Source organism: Medicago sativa, chromosome 8 (assembly GCF_051527215.1).
Source record: "Medicago sativa cultivar Bolivia chromosome 8, Bolivia_mono, whole genome shotgun sequence".
Lineage (NCBI taxonomy): Eukaryota > Viridiplantae > Streptophyta > Magnoliopsida > Fabales > Fabaceae > Medicago > Medicago sativa.
Window position 1 is genome coordinate 87630340 of NC_140756.1, and position 12077 is coordinate 87642416.

General features: G+C 32.8%; 1 protein-coding gene across 1 annotated transcript; it reads right to left on the reverse strand.

Moving 5' to 3' along the window:
- Positions 1–4466: 4466 nt before the first annotated feature.
- LOC146902837 (pectin acetylesterase 10-like) lies at positions 4467–9523 on the reverse strand. Its single transcript, XM_085732122.1, has 12 exons — positions 8947–9523; positions 8151–8233; positions 7908–8037; positions 7742–7815; positions 7452–7538; positions 7251–7375; positions 7087–7147; positions 6358–6411; positions 6132–6209; positions 5198–5303; positions 4959–5104; positions 4467–4844 (listed from the first exon to the last, which is right to left on the reverse strand). Exons 1-12 carry the CDS (start codon positions 9164–9166, stop codon positions 4737–4739), a joined length of 1272 nt encoding a protein of 423 aa, XP_085588248.1. The 5' UTR covers positions 9167–9523; the 3' UTR covers positions 4467–4736.
- Positions 9524–12077: the final 2554 nt, after the last annotated feature.

Genomic DNA, 12077 nt, shown 5'->3' on the forward strand with positions numbered 1-12077 from the left:
CACAGATTGAACTGTCTTCTTTTCCATTTTAGTCCTTTACATTACACATCCATGAAGATGGCACCATGATGTGAATTTGCGTACACTGCCTAACTTTATTGGTGCTTCCTATTATGTTATGCTGTATTACATGAATATGGAATAATTTTCATTACTGGACAATGTTCTAGTATAATTGCATACGAAATGAAACAACCAGAAGAGGGTGGGAGTTAGAAGCTACAGGGAACAGAATTATTCCTCAAGAAAAGGGAGAAAGAGAGATTTAAGATTCGGTTTGTTAAAAACAAGGGTAAAAGAAAAGGTTGTTCCCCCAATGTTGCTTTAGTTGGACCACCCCTCTTTCTTTAATGGTTTATATAGTTATATTTATTTCATCATTTATTTGTCACCCTGCACTTTGTGTGTAGCTTAAGCATATAAGTATTTCATCCATATAAAATTTCCTCGAAAATTTTCTTTATATCTTTATGTAGGATAAATTTGGAAAACCAATACTACTAGTTATTAGCAACAAATTAATATTAGTACAACATTTTTACGTCCCATGATGTAATCAACGAGATCTTATAGTAGAGAGAAAAAAGTTGTAGAGATTTTGTATCTTCACTTGTTCTCTTTTCTTTCAAAAAGTGACATACAAGAAGACATTATAAGGGAATGAGAGGTGGGCATGTCAAAGGAAGAGGTGGGCATCGTGCATTGAGCCCCAATAGTTGCACCTTTGTGTTGGCCCTAAAGATCAACCTAATTAACATTAATTAATCTGTTCCCCTAAGTGACCTACAATGTCTAATTTCCACACCTAATTGGTTTTCACCTTTGGATTTTATGAAACCCAATAAAGGCCACTTGTTGAAATCTTTCTCTCCCTTTGTGCATTTTACACCTTAATTATGATTATCATGCAAATACAAACATTCCTTCCTTGAGCTCCAATATTAAGCCTACTATGTTGTTTCCTTAATTTTACGTGTCTTGTGGCACTTAAGCATTTGATTACACCCATGTTAGCTTTGTCTCCACCCAAGTTGTTTCAATGAATTTCGGATATTGTTTTTCGTGCGTAGAAACACATGGAGTGCTTTTACGTAACCAGATTGGAGGAGTTCGTGTCAACATTTTATTTGCTCGACAAAGATTTCCAACATGCTGATTTGGAATGTAACCATTAGGTAATTTTTTTTATTTTTTTTACAAACCATTACGTAACTAATAGTACCCCCAAATAATGTTTTTATTTTTTTATTTTTAAGGATTCTGATAACGAGTGTTTCTGAAATTGATTACATGTATTTGAGTTTATCTATCCTATGCAAAATTGCAACTTCTTTTTGATGAAAAGAATAATTATTAATTACAAAATTATATTATTCAAGAATCATGCAAAATTATATTTTTCAAGTTTCCACACAATAGAAAACTCTTTCAATTATGGTAGTTAGTTTTGTTAAAACTATTGTACTTTTCTATTATAAGTTAGTTAGTTAGGTGGTTGAAATTTAACTACCTTATTTAAAGGTTTTTGTACCTTGTAAAATTCAGTTGATGGAAAATCAATACAACGAAGCAATTTCTAAATTCCTTTTTCTCTCAACTTAAATGTTGTATCAGTTTTTTTGTTGTTGTTGAAAGGTTTTTTTTTGGTAGTGTACGAGGACTGTTGTTGAAAGGTTTAATATGGTATCAGTAGTACGAAAGATTTGTTGAATTAACTATTTAATTAATCAGTTAGAGATTGATAATAATCAATTATTAAAATTTAATCTTGATAGAAATTGATGTATACTTGTGTTGGACTCTCTTTTTAAATAGATCGTTATAGCCTTATAGGTTGGACCATTTAGCTAAAATTAAATGAGAGGTCCTTGTCCTTGTTAGATAATAAAGTATTGAGTTTAAACTATTGAACATTTATATTACTAAGTTAGTAGTCAATTAAGTTTTATTATATGTTGTTTTGTAATCTACGTTATTGCAAGGCTAATCATATTGAAAACCTAGCCGTCAATCTATGTTATTGCAAGGCCGTCGTTGATCATATTGAAAACCTAGCCGTCTCTTTGTTCTCTATCAAAACCCTATATTGTTAACATTCCTTAACTGTTTAGTTACTTAAATGTCATCCAATCAGACAGTTAGACATATTGAACATAAGATGAAAACCCAAGTATAAACCTAACTAGTGTTGGTGGTAGTTCAACCTCTCATGGTTGCTTTCTCATTGGTTGTCTCTAGAATCCATAAAAGGTACTCCGTTCATTCTTGATCTATTTCTATATTATGAATTATATATATTGATCCATGACTATATGTTAGAAATTCCAACAAGATTAGGTTTTTGCAATAGACGATTTTGCTTCTCTTGCGGTTCAATTCGTTGCTCCATCTTACTCATTAGTTTTTATCATTGCAATCATGACAGCTCTAGATGATCATGACGATCCCTATTTTCCATCACAATGGTCATTCTGGCTTAACCTTGGTTTCACACCAACTCATTGGTGAAAACGTCAGCTCATGGTGTCGCGCAATCAAAATAGCATTAATTGGCATAAACAAATTCTGATTTGTTGATGATCTATACCAGCTCTAGCGGAGGATGGTCCTCTCTTACCGCATTGGCTTTGCGAGAACAACATTGTTGCATCTTGGTTGATCAATTTGACTTCCAAGGAATTCACTTCCAATGTTATCTACTTTATCATCTCGACGAACATATGGAGCCAAGGCCTCTTCATATGTGTGTTTAACTCTGCAAGTATTCTTTGTACAAATAATACAAATGTGGTTTCTATTCCTACAAATAATGTCATTACTGATCAATGCACTTTGATAAACAATGTAGATGCTGATTTGTGGACTCTAGGCTAGGTCATCTATCTTACACTATTTTGAAATAGAATCTCTTTCTCAGTTCCTCGTGATTTTCCTTCTCAGCATTGACATGTTTGTCCATTAGCCTACTTCAGAAATTTTCCTTTTGATTTCCAAAAAATTTTCCCGTTGTATTATTTGATCTAGTACCCTATGACACACGGGGACCATTCTCCCATCCTACACATGATGGTTAGATATTTTTTCTCACCATTGTAGATGATTGCACACGTTTTACATGGATTCACATGATGAAGTGTAAGTTTGAAGCACAAGATTTATTAAAAACAATCTTTGCATTTGTCAAAACTCGATGTGGCAAGACCATTAAAATCTTGAGTAGTTCTAGCAACACTTTTTTTAACACTCTCTTCACACTCACTTTCTTATTGGCTTAAATCATGGTGGGTCTCAAACTTTAAAAATGGATGGTACATTGATTTCATCAAATAAAAGAATGACCGTTGAAGGGAGTGTTGAAGAGAGAGTGTCCCTAACATTTCTCAAGTCTTGAGGCCAGACAATGCAAAGAAATTTATACTTACCCCTTTTTTTACAAGACCAATTTTTATTCCTTATCGACCTCAACAAAATTCATTGGCGGAGAGAAAGCACCTACACCTTCTCAACATTGCTTAAGCACTCTTGTTTCAAGCGCACTTGCCTATACGTTTTTTTCCCAGGTAATATAGTATCTACCTATGAAATTAACTGAGAAGAAGTTGAACATTGCATGTCACATCATTTGGTTCGTAGGGATAATTTTTGCCTATAAATATTTGTTCTATGCATTGTTAATGAGACATCCAAACAAAAAGCTATTTTCGCTATTTTTATCTCTTTATCGTTCTACATTATCTATTTTTTTAACACACAGCTATTTTCTTGCTCCTTAAACACATTCATATATAAATAAGGTAGAATATCCCTCAGCTAAATTGTTGCTCCTTCACATTCATATATGAATAAGATAGAATATCCATATTGCTAACTAAGTGATTTAGCTCAAGTGGTTAACGAACTCTCTCTAAGGTGAACCGTTCAAGAGAAACTAAGTTTGATTTTTGTGTGGAACCATTCTTAGTCAGATTTTTCTTATATCTTAACCGAACTCTGAATTACCAAACCTCCCTCCTCATGGGAATAAGAGTTAAAAAAATAAAAAAAATATTCCTATTGCTTTTGAAGGGTATGACATCCCAATTAGCTTGTATATCAAGATATGAAATTCTTGTGATTATTATACAAACATCTATTTGTATTAATTTTTTATCATCATTTATACATGGCTTCATTTTTGTGAAACTTGAGTTAAGAGAATTTCTTATCATCCTTAGTATAATAATCGCTTTGTAAAATTAACACATTTAATTTCTCACCAAGTCTTCCCTTCACACATTTGTGAAAAGTTTTCAAACTCAATTCACATCCTCTTTAAGTTTGGTGCCACTTGAGATAACAGTCAGCTCAGCAATGACCTGTTAATATGTCCATAGTTGGGAAGCTTTAGATTTTCTCATGGTCATTGAATTGCTTTACGCTCAAAATCAAATTTTCGTTATAAATACATGGTGAGATGAGGAAAAAGATAGGCTAAATTACAAGAGTATGTATATAATGTGTAAAGAGATAGACATTTGGAGTGCAATAATGTTTGAAAGTTCCTTAGATGGGAACCAGAATCTACTAACTAGCAAAAAAAAATAATTATGCAACCAAAATTGAATAATATAATCAATTTATGACAATACAATGACTTTTTTTCTTTCTTTCTGGAGATCAGAAAGACGTATTTGCAAAGCAAGTGCAGAAGAAAAGTAATGAAAGAATGAAACTTTGGTGGTTTGGTATTATCTCTATCAGTTGAAAACCAAATTATGGCATGTTTTGTCACAAGGGTAAGCACACCCAATAGCTTGGACACCAACTCGGTCAAAAAACCAGTTCCCGACAGAATCTGCGATCCCCTGCTTGTATTTTAAGACACACACCCATTACTATTAGAAGGGTCTTGTATAATATAATCTAATTTGATCAAAATTACTATAAGCAATAGTTAGAATAGATTACAATAGACTTACTTTATTTCCAATATGAGGAGAACCGCGTGCATGCCATGTATCCTGTCTTTCAGATTGGCAGTGAGCGAAACACGAATTAATGAATAACCCGTTTTGGCGGGACCTTGAGAAGCGTCTTGTAACTCTAAGCATCTGATTTCGAAAACCTATTTCATTTTCATTCAAGAACTGATATCATGAATATGCTACTCAAACCACTAGAAACAACTACTCTTTGAAACTTCTGTTTAATTAATTACCTTGTAGATATTGTATCTGTGGTGAACTACAACGAGCATAATTTTTTCTGCAGTCATACCAATTCCAACGGTAGTCAGCAGATGGTGGAGCTAGACTGGCTTGAATCTGCCAACAAAAGGGAACCAATCACAAATAATTAAGGATTTGGCTGGTGAGTCCGTCCTCCCAAATAAACATCAACCTTTTCAAGGGATAAATACATTTAACGATGTGAAATAGTGAAATACGTAAAACGAAGATTATTGATGAAAAGACAATTACTTTTCCTTTATTTTATGATATTTAGTAGGGTATGACTCTTACATTGTATGTTATATTCATCTTGTGTTCAAAGAATCAAGCTTCAGTGAAACAAAACTTCGTCCAAACCTTCGAAGATATTCTCGAAGAAGAGTCCTTAACTCATTATACCTTATTCAGACTTTGTTGGTAACATAGAATGATCCTAAGTTCAAATCAACTAAGCATAAGTTCTAGCATAATTTTATGAGGACCACAATGTGTATGAAGACTATTTTTCATGCTATGGCAGATATTATTGGCCAGGTTTTCCAGAAGCACCAGTTAAAGGAGATTGAGAAAAATGGCTTAAAGAGCAAGCTTATGGACAACTGTACTTGAGGATTTAGGGTGAGCTCATATTTCTAAGGCTAAATATAATGGCATGTTGACTGCATGCATTGTCCTAATTATATTTCATCAAATCACTATGCAGATGGAATAGTATTGACTCTGCAAGTACCATATACATGGACCACCCTCAAGTAGCCTACTACATCAAACACATACATAACATAAACTACATATTAGAATAAATTTGCATAATTATTATTTTCATGTGCATCACTGGTTAATGATAGTTATTTTTAAAAAGATTACTGTCTCTGACTTCATGTCAAACCAGCTGTAAGGTATATGGTGGAAGGAACATACCTGCCAAGTATCATAAGCTGCATTGAGAAGAAATAGTGGCGTCCTTACACTTGCAATTAAATGCTGAGGGAAAAAGCACTGCGAATGGAATATCAAAAAAGAAAGGGAAATGAGATGCCTCTATGTTTTAAAAAATCGACAGTATTAGATTTCCACATACTACAATTTTAGTATACTGATACTAGTTCTGTAAATTTGCAATGTTGAATAAAGGAATAGTAGTTACCAAAATTGGATTGAGGTGATTGGTACAACTTCTTGGAAGGCTCTTATGCGCACCCTGCAGTGCAAAGATACATCAAATAATTTTCCGCCGCACCAGTTATACATATATGTCTTGCCGGTATTCAAGCAATCAGAAGTTACAGGTATCATTCAACCATGAAACTGAAGTAAATTTCCACAATATGATCATTGAAGTTAAACTTCCAATATAGTTTTCTGATTACAATGATTACATATTACTGTTTTTCACCCTTCCTTTAGGAGGATGAGCCAAAGACAAAGGTTATAATTGATCAATCAATATGAATAAATTTAGAAACACTATATTACTGTTGGTTGTCGTTGTTCTAGTTCAGTAATTATTAGAGTATAGATGTGTTGAGTTAACTGCAAGTTGCAACTGTTACTAGTTAACAATAGTAACTAACTTTAACCAACTTAGCTCCTCCATACTCTAATATTAATGAAGAAAATCAGTTTTTTTTTTTTTTTTTTTAATTTATTTAGTTGGGAATCAAAGACGCTTTCCAACATACAAAGTAATTACAAACTGCGTCTTAACCACCAATATACTATGTGACTACTAGGTGGTTAACCAGAGGCAAATAATTGTTTAACCATATTTCGGAGCCTAATTCCAGAGATTTTATTTTCGGCTAAACCATATTTTATTTTCTATTATGAAATAGAACAGAAGACAGCAAGAAGAAATTCTCAAATGAGAAAATACCTGTAAAGTCACTACACTGCCAAACAAATTCCTTAAACTGCGACGGCCAGATACATCAACACTGCAATTCCAGACAATTATTTTGTCATTAAATCAGAATGGAGATATAGATCAGACCGAGTGAATAATAGATTAGAATTGAAAGTTCATTGGTTAATGTTTACGAGTCAAGGAATAGTCCAGCATCACTAAAGCACTTTACTCTAGTTGTTCTAGGAAACAATTCCCGAAATTCATCGCAATGTAGTATAGCTGATAAACCTCCTGCAGAACATCCAGATAGAAGAGCCTAAAGAACAAAAACAAAAATGTCAAACAGATTTCGGGCAGGGAATTATTTTTCTTTGAAATTTTCAGATGTAAACCTGTTTGGCATAGCGCATTCCTTTCGACATTAAATCTTCCATTGCAGCTTGCCATATGCGCTGCCCTCTGAAATACAACCTTGCTGCCTGTGGAGAAAATATAAATTCAGACCAATACTTCAATCACATTCAACCATCAACATAATCCAACAATGCTACCTAAAACTTCAAGGTGATCACTTAAATGAGATAACGTTGGAAAACAAATTTAAATTATGAAAAAGAGAGAATGGAATACCATTAGGGATAACTAGTGAAATAAATATACAATGTTTACATCCCCTCCTTACCTCATTCTGACTGTCCCCACTAAACGATGCGCCATCACAATAACGAATTTTTACTCTATTCCAATTGAAAAAATCTGCATGTATAATCATCCAAATGAAAGCTGTTAATTTCTATGTATATAATTGGGGAAACAATAGTGATGTTGCTGAGTCTAAGATTTATGACCTGGATTTTCCGCAACTTTGTTGCTCAATATTCCAATAAATGGTATTTGTTTTTCCATAAAATATGATGAACCATGTCGCGTTTTCTTACTGTAAATACAATTTCTCACAGTTCCACACCAGCCTCCTCCCTGTCACCAAAAGGAATGTTATTGTTATTTATTTTCTAATTACCCTATGCCTAATGCCCTGCCTTATGTGAAACTTTGTTCAAAGTTCATGTGTCTCGCCATAGATTACATACCTCCAAATGTATTAGCCAACTATTTGATCCTGAACCGTAACCACGGTGGAAGTGGTAAGCCGGTAAAGATCCATCAAGGCAGACTACAAAAAAAAAAAAAAAAATACAAATCAATCACATTGAGCAATTATCTGATAGCTTTTATGTCTTTACAGCTGTGAGTTGCATATCAATGATTCTAAATAATGAAAGGGCCCATATCACACTTAAAGTCAGCTGTATAATCAAGAAAAGTTTGATACATATCACCATATCTCCAGATCTCAACTAAAGTAGGAAAAATGTAAAAAAGAAACTAATTGATTTTGGTGGTGTAGAATTGGTTTTAATATGTTTGGATTGAATTGAATGTTCTAACGTGGAATTGATTCTAATTTGAAGCTAGAAATGTGAATTTTTGTCTATACAAAATTGATTTTTAACCTTCAATTTATTGTTAAACCCTTTTTTACATAAATTGTTTTACATTCAACTCAATTGTAGGCAAAATCAATTTCACAGAATCAATTGATTCAAAATCTATTTCTTACTGCCAAACCAAGAACACACTAATAGCTATGCTTTAGATATGAAGAACAGATTTCTTCTTCATTCTTGATGGTTATTCCACAGACAAAGGAGGATTCTCAACTCAATTCCATAAATCAGTATCCACAAAACAATGATGATTTGAAAACAAAACAACAAATGATGACTTCAATTATAGTTATTTACCAAATTAGAAAGAAACACACTATGGAACAAAACATAGTAGTAACTATAATCTATGAGTTAATGCAAATGCATAGGGGGATACCAGCTCCTTTAGCAGCAGCTCCATTAATAAGAGTAAGACCAACCATCAAAGGTCTATAGTTGAAACCTCTTCCTCTGACATATAGCATGTCTGTCACATTACCATTCTCTAAACCTTCAAGTTCCACATCCACACCTTTCACAATCACAAAGCCTATGAATCCAAATACACATAGCAGTTTCATGCCTACAAAACTCTTTTTTGTTTGACACATTGTCATATAGAGTTAGGACACAACAAAAGTTAAAAGAACCTTAAAAAGTATGCAAAGAAAGAGTTCAAAAAGAGAAGGAGTGTGTGAATGCAGAACAAGTATATGTAGGAGGAAAAATAAAAGTACAATAAATAAAGTTTTATTAGGAAAGGTGTGGAATATATAGAAAAGGTGAGTCACAAGTCAGAAAATGGTATCAATAATGATAATAAATAACAAGGTTTTGGAGTTGGGTATAGATTGGTTATTCAATGCAGCAATAACAGCAAGTAATAACTGATCACAGAGTTAAAAGGGAAACAGAAGAAAAAGAAAAGGAGGGCACTTTTCACATAAATGCAATTGAAAAAGTGTTTATGTGACAAAGTTCAACAATACAACAATGCAATACAAGTACTCTCAAGGGAGAATTACGATCAGATCAGTTATTTAATAAATTTTAAAAGTAAATTTTTATTTATAACGATGATTAGAAGGAGTATTTAGGAGAAAACAAAATGCATAAAATGAAATTTGTGTTTGGTCATCGTTGAATTGATTTAATAAAGTTTTTTTTTTTATCGCCGTGAGTTTATCTCAGTTGATAGGGATATTGTATATTATATGCAGGGGTTGGGTTTGAACCCCGGACGCTACGCTCCTCTACAATTAAATTGTATGAGCTCTAGCTACTAGATAAAAAAAAGTTTTTTTTTATTAAAAATGAATTAGATGTAAACTGATTTCCGTCGAATAAATTTGAGAATTAATCACATGTCACCACAAAAACTAGAATTGTTACCTTTTGGAAAAAGTTGATTTTGAGATTGAAATCAATTCTAAATCTAGAAGCTAGACATTAGCAATCTATGATCAAATCATATTTAGGTAAACCAAACATGATTCTATAAGTTATAAAGTGAAACCAAACATACACATAGTTCAGAAAATAGAATTCTTTAAAGTTACCGAGATTGCAACATATATAGGACATAGGTTACTGTTCTATCAAAATCGAACCATTAGAAGAAAAAAAACGATTATTTTATAATTTAAAATATCGAACTTGAATTCGACTGATCTTGATCAAAAGGCCACGGAGACTCCAAATGCATGTACCAAACCAGTATATGGTTGATGAATGAGGAAGATAGGCAAAATGTGACCGACATAAATGTGAGAGAGGGAAGGGCAGAGCTGTACCTCACTCCCATCACTCTATCTATCTCAGTCTCAATGTTCAGAGTTGAGGGTCATGGGACCCTATGCAGCTGTGTTGTGTTGTGGCAAAATACATTTTCTAAACAAAAAATGTGACCCACCTAGCTACCAACTTGTCTTGTTCCTTATACTTTGGTGGTACCGTGTCTATATTTAATTTAATTTAATTTATGTATGTATATTTTTATGCAAGACCCCAGAAAACCACACTACCTATGGCTCCCACCTCCCCACATCATGAGAATCGAATCTAAACATAAATAAATACTGTCACGGAGGTCTCATATTAAATATTGTTCAACGTTAAACATTATGTATTCTTTTTAAGGAATCAATCATTATACTAATTTTTTAATAAAATGAGTTTAATGACTAAAATATCTTAGTTTTTTTTTTACCAAACTAAATATCTCAGTTATTAAAGTATAAATAACAAAAAAGTTATCTGTTGGTCTTTAATATAAGCCGTATTAACTGTTTCTATTGTATTTAGTGTTTTCATGAGGAGTATTTTAGAAATTACAAATACGGACCACAAAATACAGATCAGAGTGACCGACCACTGTCACATAACAAAATATGCAACCAAAAGACACACAACACATGGACTATGATATATTATAAGAGTAATGATATTTTGACATCTATTTGATGACAACTTTGTTGACAACCTTGTTTTTCTCACTTCTTATTGGTCAAAAACAATGAGAGAGAAAAAGGAAGAGAGAGGATAACAATATCATGTGAGTATGAGAGAGAAAGTTGTCCAAAAGTTGTCAAAAAGTGGTTGTCAAAATATCATTTCTCATATTATAAATCACATCAACCAGAAATCAAACAATATATAGGCTAATTCTAGTTAACATACAAGATTGGACAACTTTAAGATACAAATCCAATAAACAGAAGAGTTTGATTTATGAGCTTGTTGTATTGTATAGCTTGCGGCTTCTCCCAGCTTCATTTCAGGGATGCTTGAATGAGGGTGCTGAGGAGCAAAGTACAATTCTGTGGAATAGATCATTGAGATTCCCTAACATCACACTGATTAGTAGTATTTAGTATGAAACACATATGTTATGATTATAAAATCATTACTAGTAAAAGAAATTGGCACTTCAACATTTAGTGTGTCGGACACATTAAACAAGTTAGAAGAGTCATTCATATTTAGTGTCTCACACACTTGAATTACGATTACAACCGGTGAAGGAAATAATATATGTAAAACAAAAACAATTAAAATAAAATAGAGATATGTGTAAATAAAATAGGAACTTTTATGAACACATTCATTGGCACTTCAACAAGTTTGTTCATGATTATTGTACTTAGTAGTTAGAAGTATAGTATAGCCACCATTCTTGTTGGAATCTTTACTTGTGTTACTGTGCACACTTTCCATTTTCTTGCTTCTTCTGTGCCTTCAGGTAGAATGGCAGCTTTGTCTAGAACCATGTTTGTGCACAAAGTTGCATGTAGAAGAGATGTATATTCTTGAATTGAATGTGACTTTCATATGCAATAACGATGCACTTCAATTGCAACTGTTCATTGTAATAAAGAATTTATTAACAAATTGTCACCCCCTAATAAAAAAAAAAACCGGTTCTATACTATTGGTGCAACTTGCACAGCAAATGCAAATGTGCACTCATAGTAATAGTGAATATATTACTACAATTGTCAATTTAGCACAGTAGAATCTTGATGCTTA